The 19,927-nt window shown below is 36.2% G+C and overlaps 1 protein-coding gene across 2 annotated transcripts in view; it reads right to left on the bottom strand.

Annotated features, from left to right (window-relative positions):
* Positions 1–19,927, bottom strand: part of GNAL (G protein subunit alpha L) — a 193,355-nt gene that overhangs the window by 98,584 nt on the left and 74,844 nt on the right. For both annotated transcript variants that reach the window (XM_082753328.1, XM_082753329.1), the window contains exons 3-4: positions 19,392–19,446; positions 19,089–19,208 (exon numbers count right to left, since the gene is read on the bottom strand). In XM_082753328.1, coding sequence (XP_082609454.1) covers positions 19,089–19,208; positions 19,392–19,446 — 175 coding nt within the window. The remainder of the gene's footprint in view (positions 1–19,088; positions 19,209–19,391; positions 19,447–19,927) is intronic.

Raw genomic sequence — 19,927 nt, forward strand, 5'->3', positions numbered from 1 at the left:
CCAATTTCATATTGCATTTAAAGGTATCAGCTCGTTACAAACTATTTTACTTAGTATTTTCTATATTATTATATAAAAGATGTAAAACAGCATTTCTAAAATGCACTTTTACTAGAGAAGTCTATTTTCTGGACTAACTAAGAACAAATGGCAATGTAAATTTGGTCGTTATTTTTTTCTAGTATCACTGCTTGCTCTTTGTCTGCGTTTAAGCCTTTTAAAATATTTTTTAGAAAATTTTCACACTTTTACGTAGATATAGGCTGTGCTTCCAGCTCCTAAATGACCTGCAGTACAATTTACTGTAGTGTGCACTGTACAAAGTTCTTCGGTATCCACAGGAACAGTTACCAACTGATGTGAACTTCCTTCCCTAAAGAGCTTGTTTTGAATAACAAACTACTCCAGGGGGAAATACATTATCTTGTCTAATCAAATGTTCAAGTGAGGCTCATTTCATTCCAGGGTTTTACTATGTGTTGTGGAAATGTGTGTGACACTGACCTTTAATTAAGTCTCAACCCTAAAGGAAGACAGCAAAAGCTGAGCAGCCAAGACTGCACACATGAGTTTAAAGCTACATTTAAATGGCTTAAACAATTAGTCAGGATCTCTTATTTTTTAGTGCATGTGTTCTCTAAGATATTTATTTTCACATAACGTATAAAAAAAGGGTTTTGAAAGCGTCAGCAGTTATTTATTCTTTCTTTGTGCAGTCAGCTCTAAAATACAGATGTTAAGCATACCACCTGACGTATAGTTTGTATTATCAACATGCCTGCTTTTATCCAAGTGTATTTATTCAGTGTCTTTTCATTAGTTAAAAATGTTCCACACTGAGAAATACGTACTTTAGACAGAGAACAATTCAACAGGATGGCATTGCATATATGCAGGGCAAAAGTTCATTTTTCGCATCAGAGAGCTTGTGTCAGGTAAAAATATAACTTGGCCGCTTGTGATCTCTTTCTCCCCAGTTGGCACGAGGCAGAAGCAGCCAAGCACCATCCGAGAGGCCTTATGCTGGGAGGACACCCTGGGGAGCCTCCTTGCCCAGGTCCCACCAGGGAAGGAAATGACAAGTCATGGACAGGGAAGAAAGAAAAAGAAACAAAGGGAGATACTGGGGAGCCTTCCTTCAGTATCCCCCTTCTTCTTTGCCTCTGTCATCCCACAGCAGATGGGGATGAGCAGGCAGGAGATGAGAGGATCTGGCAAGCCCATGGAGAGCTCAGAAAGCAGAGAGGGAAGGTCTTGCTGACACTGTGAAAATCACTAATAAATCATCTGATGAACAAGAATGTAGTGGTGATTACATGTGTCCACAAGGTAAAAAAAACACTATGCAATTTTTTTGGTTAAACAGATAACAATATTGAAATTTTTGCCACTTTTTTTTTCTTTTTTTTTTCTTTTTCTTTTTTTTTCAGACAATCAAGGACACTACAAATACAATGAACACTACAATAAACAAAGTGTCAAGAACTAGTTCCATACTAAGGTGTTACTATACTTTTGATGTGCTGGTCAAACACTATGTTGATAATCAACACTTTAAACATGCACTCAAGGTATAATGGTCTTGGTAAATCAGAAAGAAAAACACTGTACCACAAACAAATACTTAGATTTTTTTCACTTGATGCAGAACAGTTGCACTATGTCCCTTGAACATTCTCTGCTTATAAAGTCTCAAGTTGAAGGTAGCTAAGCTCTCCAATGCAGCAAAGTTGCATCTTTAAAATTTTCTTAAAATAATTCCTGATGATTCAGTTCTAAGTTTTACTCTGCTCTGGAAAAAAATTTGACATCCATCCATATAAACCGGAAAACAAACCAGATACTTTTTTTCTTTCTCACCTACAATTTTTAGTTGTAGTTGGCTGCAGAGCTTAGTTCTAAGTTGGATTGCTTTAAATCACACTTTTTTATCTATCACTTTGAAAAGATCTTGGAAACACATTGTGATCTTAAAAAAATAAAAATCAGAACAAAACTTGCTTAAATTAAACCTTTAGCTTTGAGTTAAACGTGAATTCTGCTTTTTTGTGTGCTTCTGCTGAAGAATAACGTACCAACATTGGCTCCTATTGTGCATCATTGTACCAATTTTTAACACATTTTTGTATATTTGTATTTTAGAGAATCTGTGTTTAGACACAGCTTGAGAGTACTTTTATTCTAGCCTAAAGATCTACGTTTAATTTTTTTAAAAAGTCTGGTGACAAACATGCTCGTGCCAATCTTTTACTTCACATAATAATAATAATAAAAATAACTTCCTTTCCCTGTGTCTCTCTTTTTACATGCTCAGGAAACATCACTCGGACGTTTTCCTTGTGATAACGTGGCATTCAGAGTTTCGAGAAGTGCATGGAAACTAAGGCAAAGAATAGCAGTAATACAATTTGAAACAAATTACAAACACCGCTAGATGCAGAGAAGCTTTCAGGCTGCCTCCACGCAGTACTCATTGTTCAAGTATTCAGCTAAGGCAGTCTCTGTATTTTTGTAAAGATGGATATATTACCCTTCTATTTTTTCAGTTTACATAAATCTAGGCTGAAATGCAAGAAAGAGGTTTTAATTCTTCCCTTCTTCCCCCTGTGAGAAAATACACGAGATTATTTACTGCTTCTGCTAATATAGGTGCAGATACCAGAGGTCATATTTTAACATTTTTAGCAGGAATTCAAGAGTTCAACTCAAAGGCTTCAGTGGACTTTACGAAGACAAAACAAAAACATTATAACACACCATATTTGCTCTCGATTCGTTTCCTAAACTCCACAATTTTGCCTAGCTATACTGAGGTGACCTTCAGACTTTAAAAATGTATACCTTAGACCCAAGTGTGCCTCTCCTGTAGCATCTAGAGCTTGTGAAACTTCTGAAGTCTCACTGTTGAGGATGTGCAAAATGGTCTTACTCTTTTTGAAACTCCTTCTGAGAGCATTTACCTCTCTAGCCAGCCACAGGGTCTCTTATGTTATTTGGTAACAGCCTATACAGAAGCTGATAGACACAGGCTGATGATTCTCTTTTGGGAGCAGACTTTCCTAGCTTACAGAAGGAAAACCATCAGGCATTCTGGTAAGAAAGGTGGCGTGCTCTCTCACACTCATGCTGCAACTGGAAAAATGGAATCATGGCTAATAGAGACATCTTACTGGCATATCAGGCAAAACTTTCACCTGAACAACACCTACTGTTTTTGTTTTCATTCAGTTAACCTATTTAAAATGAAACAGCATAGTGCTGATTTAGATACGTTAGAGAGTAATCCAACAAAGTCGATTTCTATGAACTTGCTGTGCCTCCCCCAGAGGCCATGCAAAATCTACAAAACAGCTTCACTTCTACAGACTGTCACCGACATGGCACCCACTGCCACAATGCTCCATTCTGCCTTTACATCCACAGCAGCACTATTGTGCTTGCTCAACCCGTGCCCTGGGAACAAGTAAAAAGAATTTAAACATATACATACCTATATGTACACCCCCTCTGCTATGTCTTTGATGGCCAAATGACCACTCACGGGTTTTTTGTGTACCTATCTATCATGTTCCCAGTGAAGATGATATGGGAACACAGAGGAAGTGGCTTGTAGTTACGCAACGAAGCCAGCAGAGAAGAGTTCTTGTTGCATGAGGCTCATACAGCTTGTAAGTTTTTTGTATACTGCACTTCATGTCAGTCGATTGCTGTTGAAACCCAGCAGACTAAGCCTTAAAGCCCCAGTCCACAACGTTAAGTTTAGGAATAACTGCAGTGCAGGTACCACTGTTTACTTACTGAAGGGTGAACAAGCCAGACCTGTTCTCATACCACCTAACCCCTGCAAGAAATGGCAGGCAGCAAATCAGGAGGAACTAAACTAACACACAGCACCAGCTTTCTCCTACCGCACAGATCGTCAGTGGCTTCTGGTCTGACCATAATCTCTGAGAGTAGATACAGAGGTGGAGGAAGTAAGCCTTCACCCTCCCATTACGTCCTATCACTTGTTCCCACCTCTGCTTTCTTCTTCCCCATTTTGTGTCACTCCACCAGTGTAATACAAAGGGGAACGAACTGCGTGAAAACTAACCTTTCCCTCCACCTCATTTGGTCAGGCCAAGCAAACAGCTTTACCAGGACACAGCTGAGGGCATGGTGCAGGCACAAAAATGGGAAAGTGGAGTGGGTAGAGACAGGGGAGGCTTACAGGGAGGGAAGGAGCACAGCTCAGCCCAGCAGCGCTGCTTGAACAAATGCTCATGAAATTACACCGTGAGCCCTCCTCAGTATGCATGCTCAGCAGTGCGATTCAGAGTTGCTTCGAGTATGAAACCTGTGGAGAAAAATTGATGGAGGGAGGAAGAAAAGGTACCATATGCACATAAACATCGCAAAAAAAGTAAACGAATTAGAATGTCCGTCAGCCAGTAAAATGCCCTCCAGTTTTGAAAGCCATCAGGTCCCAACAAGAATCCACCCTAAAAACACTGGGAAAACCTGCCCAGAAATAGTAGGCACCGACTGAATTCAGCCCATCAATAAGTACAGCAAACAAAGACAAAGATTAAAGGAGCTCTCTTGCTAGAAGCAACTGCCTGGAATTTCCCCCGTGCTCAAGCCTACTGTCAGAGTCAGGATTTTCTCCTGATTACATCCTCAAATTCCATAGAGCAGCCCTTCATAAACTGATTAACCAATATTTTCTTTTACATTTCCCTTTTGGTGTCTGGAAGCATGCAAAGCAAAACATTCTTACAAAAAAAAAAAAAACCAACACCTGCCTAATTATATTATTTGCAAGGATTTTTGTTTGTATTTATGGAAGGCAGAAAGGAAATACAGAAAATTTTGATTTACTGCATACTTTTAAGCTCCATTTCACCCCCAGAATTCACATCCCTAGGATCTGAGTATGCAACAAGTTCGTATCTGTCATGTAATCATGGATCAGGAGCAGTATTAGTATGGGTTTTGGCTGTACTTATAATGCATTAAGGCAATAATTCTTATGATTATGGAACCAAGCCATCAGAGGTTGGACTCGATGATCGTGAGGTCTCTTCCAACCTAGACAATTCTGTGATTCTGTGAAACAAGATGATGTACCTTTCAATGTGATCATACTTCAAATCAGCAGTATTGCAAGATCTGTTTCACCATTTTTCATTAAATGCACTCCTTTAGGAAAGTAGGGAGCTATCCCTAACAGCAATATGAAATGGGAGTTGCTTCTCCTTTCTGCAGAATTTGTTATGAGGAGCATGGTAACTAATGAAACCCGTTCCCCTATGATGTGTCCTTAGTTCCTTAAACCTCTCACTAGTGAAATCACAAACTTTACCACAATTCTCCTCTCCAGCCCCTCTTATGAAGCCAAATGCACAACATGCATTCTCATGTGGTGGCACTTACCAGAGGACCCACACACAGACCTGCCAGCTTCTATAACTGGGAGCTGTCACCAGTGCTTCAAAACTACTCCCCTGTCACCCCTGACCCAGAGAACTTTTCCTTTAATGCCACAAATTTGAGATAAACTTGTTTTATTCTCCCAATCCTTTTTTTTTTTTTTTTTCCCCATAGACTGGCTTGAGGTCCTACACCTAGTAGATTACTGTTAGCCACCAAATGTCCTATTTCATGGAAAGGTAAGATTAGAACCTGGGACAGAAAGATACACATAAAATCTTATACCTAAATGCACGTGTTTGTCAGTGCAGAAGTGGATGAAAACAAAAACTCATGCTTCCTGCTTTTAACTGAAAGTACCTGAAGGTGTGCTGTTTGTTCCTTTGAACCTTTACAGCTCTTGCCTTCTGAAGTTTTCCAGATTTTCAGAAGTTTTTAACTTGAGCAGGTGGTTCACATAACTGCAAATAGAGCCTTACAGGCCTGAAGCAGGGCATACATATTTCAACACATTTAAGAGATTGTGATCCCTAGACTCACTGTTATCTTGAAAACGTAGACCTCCATACAAACCAGAAGAGAGGAATTTTCTCCTCTCCTCAAGCTCATTTCCTTCCTCTGAATAGGCAGCCACAAGAATACATAATTACAGATTTTTACATACTTAAAATTGTATTCAGCTCCCTTTTCCATTCAACCTGGAGTGTTCTCTTTTCAAGAGGAAGCATACCCAGTTTTCTTAGTCTTTTCTTATTCTTGATGCTGTCCCCTAGACACCATTTGTGTCTTTTTGTTGTTGTTCAGTTCCCAATACTAGACACAGTATCCCAGCTGAGGACCCACCAGCACCAAAGAGAATGACATAATTTAGTCATGTCTTTTTGTACAAGAGCCTTGTTAATTCGTCCTAGAATGCATTAACTCATTGTCTGTGTCCATTACTACAAAGAATTTTTTCTGAACTACAAGCAGTTATTTTTCATCCTCTGTCCTCTTCCACCCCCTTTCCTAGAGACTTTCTGTTTATTCCTGAGGGGCTGTCAAAAGGGGATTAGTGGCTGACCTGCTGGAGGCAACCACGTTTGACAGATTTAAATTAACAGATTGAGTATTATCAAGATCCTAAAGCGACTTGTTATTGTAAATTCTCTTTGAAGTGTACAAGTCATAACTAACAGAGAAAATATGAGGAACTGAGATAGACGTTTAAAAATGAAAAGCCAATCCAAAAAAATATTTTAACAGTAAGAAGATGCCTTCTCTAGTAGCCACTCTTTACTATTTCTGCTCCTTTAATCATAATCTACAACTCATTTTCCCACAAACCACAAGTGCTGAATCATGTAAGACCTAAATTGACATAAAAATAACAAAATTCTGCTAGTTGCAGCGTTTCCCCAAGGGAGATCAAAAAGTTCAAAACATTTTCTCTCAGTGACACACAGTGTTAGGGACTGCAAAAAAAAATGGCAGTTTGATTTTTTTAAAACATTTTCTTTTTCTTTTAATGGTTCCAAACAATGGCCTTCTTTTCTGCTAAATCAGGCAAATCATAAAGAACAATTAAGGAACGATGAGCAGATTTGAAAGCATAAATGTCCTTCGTGGTACTGTAAACATTGCCTCTCCAAAATCAGGCTGAAGACCAATTTTTTTTCCATTTTAAGAACAAAAATAAAGTGTGTTCTCCTTCTGCACATAAGAAAATATTAGTCATGGTAGATAATTTTAAAAATGCTTTTTCATAAGGAATACATGGCAGCATAGCAAATGAGAAGATGTCATTACACATGAAAGCATGAAACAGTTGAATGCAATGGATTTTTGAACAAACTAATCAAAATATATGACAGATCTGGTAATACCTGAGAAGAATAAGGATAATTGTCATTAACAGCACCCTCTGGACTGTGCTAATGGTGATGCAGAGACCTTCATACATATGTCTCTCACCCTCAACTGTGTTCAAGTTCTCTTAGAATTATAAAATCCTCTACTATAACTGTATAAAAATAGAAAAATAATTCTATAAGAATACCAAGTCAGTGCCCCCCCCCCCCCCCCAAAAAAAAAATAAAAATAAAAAATGTTAGGAATTATTAGGAAAGGAGTAGAGAATGAAAAAGAAAATATAATTCTACTGTATAAATATACAATGTACCTACATCTTGAATGGTGTGTACAACTATGGCCAAACAGTGTCTAGTAAAACCAGAAGATACATGGAAGGGAAACAAGAATGAGCAAAGATATGGAAGAAGTCCTGTGAGAGAACCAGTTAAACAGACTCTTTAAGCTCAAAGATAAATATTTGGAGGGATATGGTATGTAATAAGAAGGGCAATGTGGAAAAGACGGAATACTTCTAATAGATGAACTAGGGAAGACCATCTAGATTAAACAGAAAAAAAAAAAAAGAAAAAAAGAAAAAAAAAAATCAATCAAATGGTACTTCCTCATACAACACATACTTAAACTGCAGGACTCACAGCTGTAACTGAGTTCACTCAGGTTGCAAAGGGAAAAAAAAAAAAAAGAGAGATAAATTCCTGGTAGAAAAAAAATCACTGAAATTATTAAGTTATTAAATACAGAAATACTACGTGAAGTCAAAAAATACCAAATACCTCAGCCATAAATCCATGGAGACTACGAGAATAAATGGAGGAAAGAGAGGCAATATTACTATGTGATTGCCCCACTCTTAAACTGTTTTTCCAGTGCCACTACTGGCCATTGTCAGAGATGAGATTCAGTGCTAAATTAACCCATGAACTGAGCTCATATTCTTCTGGTATTATCGAGCTGTGCAAATCAATTGGAGGTAAATTATCTAAGATTCCGTGCGTGAACCCTTTCCTTCTGCACAGAAAGTTATGCTGGTGCAGCCTACTGTTCAGCAAGCCTTTTAAAGATATTATTATTAAGAAAAAAAAAACACAATATGAAAATGAATCACAGTGATTATTGAAAAGACCTACTGTTCGCAGCTTAATAGCATCCAGAGAACTGTCACTTATCTGAAAAAGATTTTGCTTATTTCAAGTTTTGTGCCAATCTCTAACCTACACAAGTTTTCCCACCCCCAAGAAAATCCATAAAAGTGCTCAGCGACCTCCCAGATATAAATTTAACACGGAGAAACAGTTCGCTGGTTTTGTTTTTCAGTTGGAAGTATTTGGGATTTCAATATTAATATCACTGCGTAACCGGAAGTTCAGCTGCACGAACGCTGTGCTAATTGCGAACCAGCAATGCATTTAGGTCCCCATATACGCAAATGTTTAAGCATATAGACAATATAGGATTTTAGGACGAGCTTTGTTTTTCTTGGAACATTCTACGTCTTGCTAGGCTTTCATTCACTGGGGAGAAGAATCACAACTTGCTCTGTAGAACATATGGTCATTTGTAGGACAAGCACCAAATTTAATCTTATTTCTTAACCTTATTTCTGAAACAAAAAAAAAAAAAACACCATAAATTCTTTGCAGTTTGGATAGCTGATTTTCAGACACGTTTAGAGCCACCTTTGTCTACTGACACGATTTTGAATCCATCAGATTTTCTCATTATCATTTCAGACTTATGTATTCCCTGACTAATTATTCTTTTTGTCCATAATATACCCACATTCTTGTTTGTTAGTTATATTTTTTAGTTTACTATTATTGCAATCTAGAAGGAAAGTCGGCAGATGATAACAGAAAAAAATGTTACTTCTGGAAGTGGAAAAATAAAAGCTCTGCTCTTGAATTGGAAGTATGTTAACCAAAATACAACAGTCCATTCTTCCCAAAAAGGACAGGCAACAATGGCATCATGAAAAGGAAGCAGAGACTAAAGCCCAAGTTAAGGGACCTCTGTCTGCCAGAAAGAAAATTCTCACCCCAATGTTTAAGGCTACCAAAACCTGCTGGGAAACAACAGTCTTCTGCAGCATCTGCTAGGAACCTGGTAATTGATGACATGGTTTCAGGAACAAGTGGAAATATTTGACCTCTTCGTCTCTCCAATGACAAAATAAATGACCATGCATTCATAGCTTAATTTTGTTATCGTTATTATTTACATTTGCCTTCTGCCTTTTCTTTTTGCCTCTGGTTGTACACTCCTCAAGGCACCCAGCTTGCACCCAAGGTGGACCCGCCTGACAACCCAGAGCTGCTACTTGTGGCCAGCTTCAGCTTCGTAGGTTGGCTGCAGAGGGAAATGAGGATACGCTTCTCCCTATTTTACTTAACCATTCTTTGCCTTTTCTTGTTTTTCCTACCTGACAGTTCTTAAATTTGATATTATTTAGCTGATATGAAAGAAAGTATGTGGGTGTATGTTAAGAAAAGAATGATCTGCACAGCTCTGTCACTTAACATCCTATGGAAGTGAGGGTGGACGTGATCAAAAAGCATTCACCAAATTAACGGAGAGAAGAGGGCTTGCATATCCTTAGCCTATTTTATCCTGCTAAACACTTTCGCAGTTCAAAACAGTGGGATAATTATTTGCATTAAAATATGTTTAAGTCCTACTGACAGCAATAAGAAAACTGAAATGGAATGAATTGGCAGAAGTGTCAGAGAACGTTTACTTTTAAAAGATTTAAAAGGCAAAGTTCATCTCTAATGTCGACATAACAGATAAAAATTCCAATATTCTTCTTGCCTAAGGATAAATATCCTTTCAAAACATCCAACATAGGTTTTTAAAACAAATACTAGCAGATTAATTACAAGAGTGCACTTTAAACCAACCAAAATTAATCTACTGATTTAAAGCAAGAAAGCATAATCTCCATGCTTCAAATGATAGCTGGCACGCTTACAACCAGATGTAGCTCTGTTCCAAGAAATTACTGCAAGACTTTCCAAAGTAGAAGACAGTATAAACTTGAGACTGTGTTGTACAAATTACATCTTCCTTCTGCCTCCTTTTTAAGAGAAGGTCCTAGAACTTGACTAAAACACTTGAATTGAATCGTTTAGCTACAGAAAAGCAAATGAAATTAAATAGGTGGCAGAACAAAAAAACACAACCAGATTATGGAAACTTTCAGCATAAACTGCAAATGTGCACTGTTCTTGCCCTAAAACTGCTTTAGAGCCCCATTTACACTTTTTGTAGAGCTGCTTCAATACTTTAGGGGGGGTAGGGGAGGGGAGATGTCCATAATACTTGCAAGTTTTCAATTTATTTACTTAATTTTAGGGAAGGTACACACAGAATCTTCTGTTCATACTGTTGAGCTTGTTCTCCATTCCTCAGCTCAGGTTGCTACGTTCCTCAAACAAAATATCCCGTCTGTTGGTGTAGTCTATATTGACAATAAAAAGATAATCCACTGCTGACAATAAGTACAAGCAATGGATTAAGCTATGGAAGTGATGAAAAAAAAGAATTTGCAAAGGTCTAAGCTGGCAATGCTCAACGCTGTTCTAGAAACTCCAGTTAGAATTGCATCACATGGTGAAGAAAGGGCACGCAGCTCAGATTTATGGCTGTCGGGCTAATGAACACTCACTTCTTTGAACCTCAAAACAATGACACTATTATTGAGTAGGTGATATCCTCTGGTCCATAGGTCTCCGCTGGCTTTGGTGATGATATGCATACATACAATGATTTATCTCTGGCGTACTTTTTTTTTTTTTTTTTTTTTTTTAATATTATGGCCACTGAAGTAGAAAGAAAGATTCTCCCTGGCTACTAAACACATTATTTTTATAAAGCACTCAAAAATGGCAAAAGTAGTGCATCAACCAGCCATCTTTGGCTTAAGACATTAAAAGAATTAATTGATAGTGAGGACAATTGTTCCACGTATTCTGCTATGTTTACCTTTTCCCTGGCTGTGATGGAAAATTTGTTTTAATGTAGTTTATAAATAATGATAATTTATTAAATATTTTACTGCCCTTCCTCTGCAAACTGCCACTTGTGAAAGTATGAAATGTCATCATCCTCAGACTAATGGGATAGTGTGTCTTCATTAAGACTGTGGTTACCGTTCATGGGTATTTACATTTAGTTTCACTATAATTCAGTTTTATCTACACTCGAGGGAACAAACAAATGAAGTTCTTGCAAAGGTTTTAAAATGCATGTTAAGTCTTAGTAAACCAAATACTAATTTGTAATTAGATCTTCTAGAGATTTCAATGCCAATCAACCTGAGTGCTGAAAACTGAAAGAATTTCCTTCCTGTTTCTTCCCTGAAGGAAGACAAGGAATCAAGATCAATCTGTGATCCCAGGCAGGCTGTTCATCTCCTTCAGGCACCAGATGAGCCAACAACGTTACTCCTTCAGCTGCTCTTCAGCATCTCACTGTCTGAGGTAGAGAAGGACTGCTGCCACCTGCACAGCTTACGAAAGACACCTAGGCAGCAGCCAAGAGTTTGGGATTGAATACAAAACAGCAACCACACCTGTAAATAAATCAGGAAGCTTCACAGACCTGGGGCTAGTTTAAAGACAATGATCAGACTAACTTATCACTTCCACTTTTCCTCAACTTAAAATTAGGGTACACACTGAAAAATACCTGATGAACAAAAATATTCTAAAGCTCATAAATAATCCTGTAATATATTTTTGGTTCCGCAATGAAAATCAGTCACTCCTACTTAAAATGATAATTCAAGTTATTAGTCTTCCAGTTGCCATCAAATCAAATATCCAAATTTAGAAGTAAAAATATTTTTATCCTTCTAAAGTGCTATGGAAGTATATAAAGTTTCTGGCTAAAATTGTAGCAGAAAAGACAGAATGTGAAATTTATTATTATTAGTTTACAGTATTAGACTGGATGCTGGCTTGGGTTTCAAAAAGCCCCCAACTAATTTGTATTCATAGGTACAGAATGTGAAGTAAGACAAGTCAATAATTTTGGAGACAAGAGAAGTTTTAGTTAGCAGTAATAATGAATGACAATATGTTTCCAGTTTCACAGTGAAAGCCTCTGTGTTGTGTGGTGATAATAAGTAAGGCAGGTTGGGTGAAGCGTGAATCCAACCCCACTACCTGGGAAATCAGATTCACGATGTAAAATAGCAAACACTCGATTTGGTGTTGCTATGATGATGTAATATTGAATATTAACACTACTGTTGATTCATAAGCAGCATTGTTCTTAACACTTTCTCAAATCATTCTTAACTCTTTCTCAAATAAGTCTTTTCAGACTGAAATTCATTATTTTACATTGAAAGCTATGCAAAAATATATTCTAAAGAAAGCATACACATGGGAAAGGTGAACATCTTCTGTGTATTTTGTCTTAAAAATACCGAGATAGCAAGACCTAGAATCACTGACTCCAATACCTACTTCTTTTTATTTTTCCTGCATACTGCAGCTCATTTGTGATTATGCATGAGACTTCCCATGGCTCTCAGTCTCAGCATTTCTGCTGTTAACCATCTGGGGCCTAAGCAGATCTCCAGCTCTTTTCCAGGGACACATTTTTTTTTTCATTTACTTCTCTTTGGTATAAGTTGTTAACAGTTGTGGTTCAGTGACTTTGGAACAAGGGGAGGAAGAACTATGTTCTGTACTTTTATTAAACAGAGTGGTCTTTTGCTAAAGCAAAAACCTTACTTTATTTTTGTGCTTGATTATAAGAATTCCTTCATCCTAAAGCAAGCACATCCTCCCTCCTGCCCCCTAAAACAAAGCCTGTATTTTAAGCAAGAAATCCTGAGCCTCATGGAAGAGCTATAATTTTCACAAACCACTTCCATTTTAAGCCTCAATTGTGTTTTCAGTATTTTCTGAGTATTTATTAAAGAATTAAAATAAAATTATGGTAGATTTTAATACTTTTGATGTTTCATAATATATTATCTATTCAAGAAAGGTTTTGTTTGTTTGTTTGATTTTCAACATTGCCCTATACTCATTTGCAATACAATCCACATTCTAGTTTTGAAACTACATGGTTAAAATAATACCTAATTATTTCTGAAAGCACTACTGGATGGACTGATCCATTAACAGCAAACTTAATCCTTAGAGAGAATGCGAACAACGTAACATATAACACTGAAGCCTACTCTTGATCTCAGGTATGTAATGTTTACAATTTTGTACTTTAACATTGACTAGTCAGAACATTAGGGCCATGGCTTGCCGATTTAATGAAAACCAGACACGCTTACACAAAATCTGTATGCAAACAGGTATTTCATGCTGAGGGAAAGGTATCACTGGGCATCAGTAGAATCTGCTCTTAACATGACAAGAGCTCAACTTCAGTATCTGCTGTTAATTAATCATTAGTGCATAGCATAAAAACAAGTGCTCCCACAACAAAGAAATTTCATCTCTTGCATAATTGCTACTTCTCCCCAATATTCACTACTTTTCAGTATCAGTCCTCTTGACAATATCAACCTGTGTGTGACAACTATGAGTTGCCAACAACTCCATGAGCATCTGTAGTATTTTCAGCTGTCCTTCTTTGACAGTCTTCTTCATTAGTTTTTGAAGTGTTTTTAATTCAGGGTAGTAATAATGTTGTTGGACCTATACAATTTGATCAGCATCCAGCACTCTAGATCCTTTCCAAGTTTGCAAAAACAAGAACAAATGAAGAACAACCAGTGCGCATCTTCGACCAAGATAAAAGGCAAACGTCAATGTTTAAACGTTGACTTGATTCTTAAAAGTTAATTTTGACTTGAAACTATAGTAATAATAAGTATTATGATTACAGGTAATTATAAAAATTTGTGGCTGTTCATCTTACCCAAAATGCTAAACAAAGCCCTAAAGTAAAAATTGAGACATAAAGAAAAATCAAATCAAGCCATTTCTAGCAATATTCACTGTATTCTTTCTTTTATGATATTTTTATGTAAAACTTGGTATCTTTTCATACTCCTGAGAAACATGGAAATGCTGCAAGTAATTTGAAAACCAAAAAATGTTAGATGATGTTGTTTTGTAATTCCTTTGGGCTACATCAAGTACATATTACAGGGAAACCTAAGCACGTTGTGGCCAAATAGGATATTAAAGTCACAGAATTAACTGCACAACCCGAGGAAGTTTAACCATATATGAACCCTATTTATCATGTTTTTCATCTTTTATTTAACTATTTATTTAGCATAAAGATTTTCTGGAGCCCAGCGATATACTTCCCTTCAGCAAGATCTCCAGTTACTCCAAACACCAAGACACATGCTGTGTAAACCAGCAATCACCAGGCAAAAGTGGAATTTGAGTACTATGTCTAAGAAGAACTTGAAATGCCTAACAGAAGTCTACATAACTTCCAATTCTGACCATACATAATTTTTTCTTTCTTGTGTTTTTACGTTACAAACATGAAGTCCTGATTTTTACAAAGAAAATGTGGAGGAAAATTAAAGTCATGAAACTGAACTCAAACTGCCATATCTGAAAATGCAGAGCAAACCACAGACCAGATTAATCTAAAGCACTTTCCCTGTCAATGCCTACATTAACATTTCACTTTTGAAAGCTGAATTAAAGAGCTTGCCTGATTGATAAAATAGCTTTACAAATTATTTTTAAAACCAGCATTCTAAAATCAGCACAAGGGACTACATTTGCACAATTTCGTGTTTTATAAAGGTTTAACAAAATACTTTTCCTCCCTAAAAACATTCTCAGCAAAGAAAAATGAGTCTTTTGAGAAGTCTCCCCTCTCCCCAATAACTAGATGAAGTGTTTGCATGTTCTCTATTAAGCAAATGATTCACGTTTACTGGTGACTAGTTTGTGCAGGCAAACACTTGACTACACTCTTGGGCTGTAGCTAATTGACTACCTGCTGTATACAGACACACAACTGTTCACATGAGCCCGATCTGAGAGGTATATTATGAAAAACAATTTGACTAAATCTGGGAGGAAGACAAAGGGTAAAGGAATTACGTACCAAGCAGATTTGTCGCGCCCACAAAATTCAAATACTTTAATAAAGACAACTGAACGTGGGTAAACACATGCTTACATAATACACCATGTTTTTCCACAGCTACTAGCATAATATGCCCTTAATATGTTCACTCTGTTTCACAAAGGACAAAATAAATCCCCATCAATAAAGGATTAAAAATGGCGCAGGTCAATTCCTGTTAACTTTAGCAAATATCAATCAACACTTTGCCAAAAATAATAAAAAATCCTTTCCGATATGCTGTGCATGCTTCCATTTCAGTTTTAAAGCTTTTCTGCAGACTCCGTCCTGGAATACAGTGCTAAGATAATGTCTAAAGTAGCCATCGGAAGAAAATTTATCTTGATTCCTTTCATGACTTCAAGGAAGAAACTACAATGGACACGTAACTTATTCACATTAATTCACTTAAAAAACAAACAAGCAAGCCTCAAGTATTATTTATATAATTAGACCGCATCAGTCACCCAGGCATTTTTGGGGGTAAAAATTGTATTATATTATAATTAAAATTATATTTTATTACTTTTAACAAAACTAATGAAAGGCAACACAAGAATCATAAAAGAAATCAAGAAACTTTTGTTTGTTTTTTTTTTTAATAGCAATTAGGTAAGTTATCAAGGTAGCATAACTAAACCAAATTAAGGACTAGTTTTTAAAAAGTAAGTAAAACTATTTGGGGGGCAATCTACAGATCCTTAAAGCAATGTTAAAATGATGTATAGAGAAAATGTGTTTTAAAATTTTTACCACTAAGAACATAAGATGAGTGGCTTGCATTTTGTAGAGAGCTATATAATTAAAAAAAACAACAAACAAAAACCCAAAATACAGATCTCAGTACAAATGCCAATCCCATCCTCACTTAAGTTCTTGGAATTTTCAGTCATAATTTTTAATTAGAATATGATTTCACCCACAGGAAATCAGTATTTTCAAATCCATTTATTTCAAAGGACAATTTTCACAATTAAATGTATATTAGTTAATTTGTATGCAATTTAAGTATGCGTATCCAAGCATATCCAATATGTCACAAATATATTTAAATTAGTGTCTCATGAGTGTTGGCCATATTGTACCATCAGTGAAGTTTTTGCATATTATGAGGGATCTCTCTGTAAAGACTCATGGTGCAGTGCACTCATTTTACCACATTTTGCATGCAATTTATTTAAAATACATCTGAAACTAAAATACATTGATTTCTAAGACAAAGATTACACAACTAACATTATCCAAAAAAATAACACATCTGTAATTCATATTGCAACAATAGGGGCTGCTGTCTTAAACTGCTCACTACCATCCATACTGCTAAAAATCCTAAAATTACCTCTTCCCTCATTCAGATGAAGAAGGGTCACATTTGTCACGTTTTAGAATGTGCCAAAATTTATCCCAGAGGCAATACCTAAGCACTGCTTAAGTCAGCATTTTTTGGGTTAGATCTGCTTTTAAATACAGATGATAGAATAGCAAGCCTTGAGTGAACACTATTAAATACTTTATTAGTTTCTCTGGTTCAGAAGGCCTTATTCCATACATCAGGTATTAATTAGAGAATCAGTAATGCTTGACACGGGATGCACTGATTACTATCCAAGTATTTATTTTTATATCTGTCCTTATCCCAAAATACAAAATGGGTCAAAAGTTATTTCAGCTGGAAACATAAATTTACTTTAAGTTATCATTGACTTAAACTGGAGTGGAATCAAGCCCTGAAGCACAATAGCATTTTTTTTTTTTTTTTTTTTTAAATCTGTCTTGCTCACACATCTTCATGGAGAAAAACAATATTCTAAACCAAGAGACACTAAAAAAAAACAAACCTATGTATTTTACAATTACTAAACCTATGAATTGGGAAGAGAAGAAAACAGAAATAGACAAAAGTGGTACATAAAATATATTTACTTCTAAAACAACATTAGATTTGTCTTCCCTTTTTAAGCTTGCAAAAGCTATTTTTTTCTACTAGGACTATTATTTGACACTATTTCAAATAATGTGATAGATTTATCGGAAATCCTACTTAATTAAAAAGCAGAGTTATTAATTTTTATTTTTTTAAACAAAAATGGACTTTGGAATCAAGATTTCAAATGAATTATTGCTTGCTTCATAGTCCCTGGGGCCCCATTCTTTTTCTCCTCCAAGAAGAATAAGCTTTTCCCCTCCAAAACTATCAAACTGTGACTTAAGTTTTCCCAGATACAGACAACTTCTGCGAAAAAGGAGAATTTTTGTAAAAAATAATAATAACGAATATTTCTCCAACCCTATGGAAAGCCTGCTTCAGTTTTCTTATCCCCCCAAGAGCTCAGAAAAACAGATGTACTACAGAGAATGACAAAAAATATATGCAACTAGTTATTTTACCCAAACAAATAACAAACAAATTTGTTTCACCCAACAGAAATTGAAGGAAAGACATAATATGAGCAACAAATGCCTGAGAACTGAAATACCTGCATAAGACAAACAATTCATGTCAAATTTGATTTCCAGTTCTAAAAAGAGTTTCTCATTTTCACCAACTTACATCTACCAATTGAGCAATTATGCCATATGTGGGTGTACCTTACAGTCTTTTTCTTAACATCTGCATTCTGTGTTAAATTCTAACTGTACAAGATGTCTGATATTTTTTCTTTATCTTGAACCTTCAAAGTGGTAGCTTTACCAGAGGCAAAACCACACACCAGAGAATATGAGTCATATAATAAAGAAACGGCTCTTCCCCTTCTCCCTCTTCCACCCTGAAGCTATAATAACCTAAAGACACTCTATTGTAAATGGCTTCTTTGGTAATATTGATAGCATGAAGAACTCATAATCATTTAGCCAATGAAGGAAGATATTTATAGTCCTTATTGTATCCATAACGAATTGTTATTCATATATACTGATTATATATATATATATAAGATTCTAAATCCAATTCCAAATTGTTCAACTGCAAAAATATTTTAAAATAATATTCATTATGTCCATGCAGTTGCTTTCATGTCATGCATAAAACATCAATCATACTACAGACGTTTCTATAAATAATAATGTAAAAAGATAAAAATAATCAAAAGTAAGATGCCTGTGCGAGTTAATCCAAATGGTATCTCTAAGCTGAGTACCAAAGAGTAACCTCCACATAGAAATCCCTAATTTTCATATGGTTCCTCATCAAACGATGGCTCACACTCACAAACAACTAAACCACTGCTAAGGCCAACTACAATAAACAGATAAGGAAGCAAACCACCTTACTCAACCACTGCTTATGGGAGTTTCCACTCTGAAGTGCAGTAAGTATGGTAAATGCTACTGGGGCCACTCCATCCTTTTAAATCCTTTTCTGCAAGTAAACTGTAACTCCTCAGACTGACATCCTGCATTTAATTCCATGCAGGAAAACAAATTGCAACAGAGTCTTATTTCAAGCTTCAGTATGTCGTAACTGTATCAGAAATTTTAAAGAGAAGAACTAAATACAGAAGCAGCATTTACAAACATCAGCAAATAAATCAGTAACAACAAAACCAAGCAACACTAAAACAGGTGCAACCACCACAGTCCTGTAAGAAAGTTAACCCAGTGGTAATTCTGGCTTGAGCTCTTCTCATGACCATCATCCAAAAAGTCAAACAACAACAACAACAACAAAAAAGCAACATTTCAGCAAATGAAAGTGAATTGATGTGTTCCCCCTTAAAGCAGAATAAAGCAGTGGTTTCTAGTCTTACCTGTGTATAGTCAAAGTCAGAAAGAGGAGCTATACTCTTGATGTAGTCCATTCGAAATTGGTTTTCTGGGTTGGCCAATGGAACTGGGGGTATTAAAGTGCTCATAGCTGAAACTATAGTCTAGAATTGGATAAAACAAAAACAAATGCATTAATCTGGATAAATCTAAGATGCAGGATCAATAGAAGCTAATCCAATCTGATCAGCAAAATGGGATTTCTCTCTGCTCAGTCTTAGAGAGCACAATCCTTATCATTTCCAGCACACCCAACCATTGAAGAACAGTATAAAGTGTGTTCTTACCACAATCGCATCTTTAACATTTTTCCGAATATCCAGTATTTTCTGTTTCTTTTCTCTGCATTAAAACAGAAATATTAACGCTTTGATTTCTTTCTTCCAAAGCAGCTCAGTCAGTTCCATTTATTTATTTATTTTTTTCACTGATCGCTTGTTTATCTGCTCCTCAGTCATTAAAACATACTAACTGAAAACAATAGCAAGACAAATATGTCTCACCACTCATCCCTTTCCTCACACGGTATGAAGAGCAATCCACGTTCACCTCTATTTTGGTTTTTGTTTTTATAATCAGACAATGATAGCCACATCTGCAAAGCCCCCCCCCCGATGAAACTAGAAGTCATTCTTTCATTCCTACAGCATGCTGCAGATACGCTCGAAATTAATAACATCTAGGTGAAAGTCAGCAGATACCTAAAATTAACGCTATAGATTAATAACGATTTCCGGGAAAGAGTTCTTGAGAGAGAAGATGATGTAGCCTCAGAAATCAGGAGGATTTCTAACAAACGTGCAGAATCAGTTTCAGTTTTACA

Source organism: Aythya marila (assembly GCF_965140915.1).
Source record: "Aythya marila genome assembly, chromosome: 2".
NCBI classification, from domain to species: Eukaryota; Metazoa; Chordata; class Aves; order Anseriformes; family Anatidae; genus Aythya; species Aythya marila.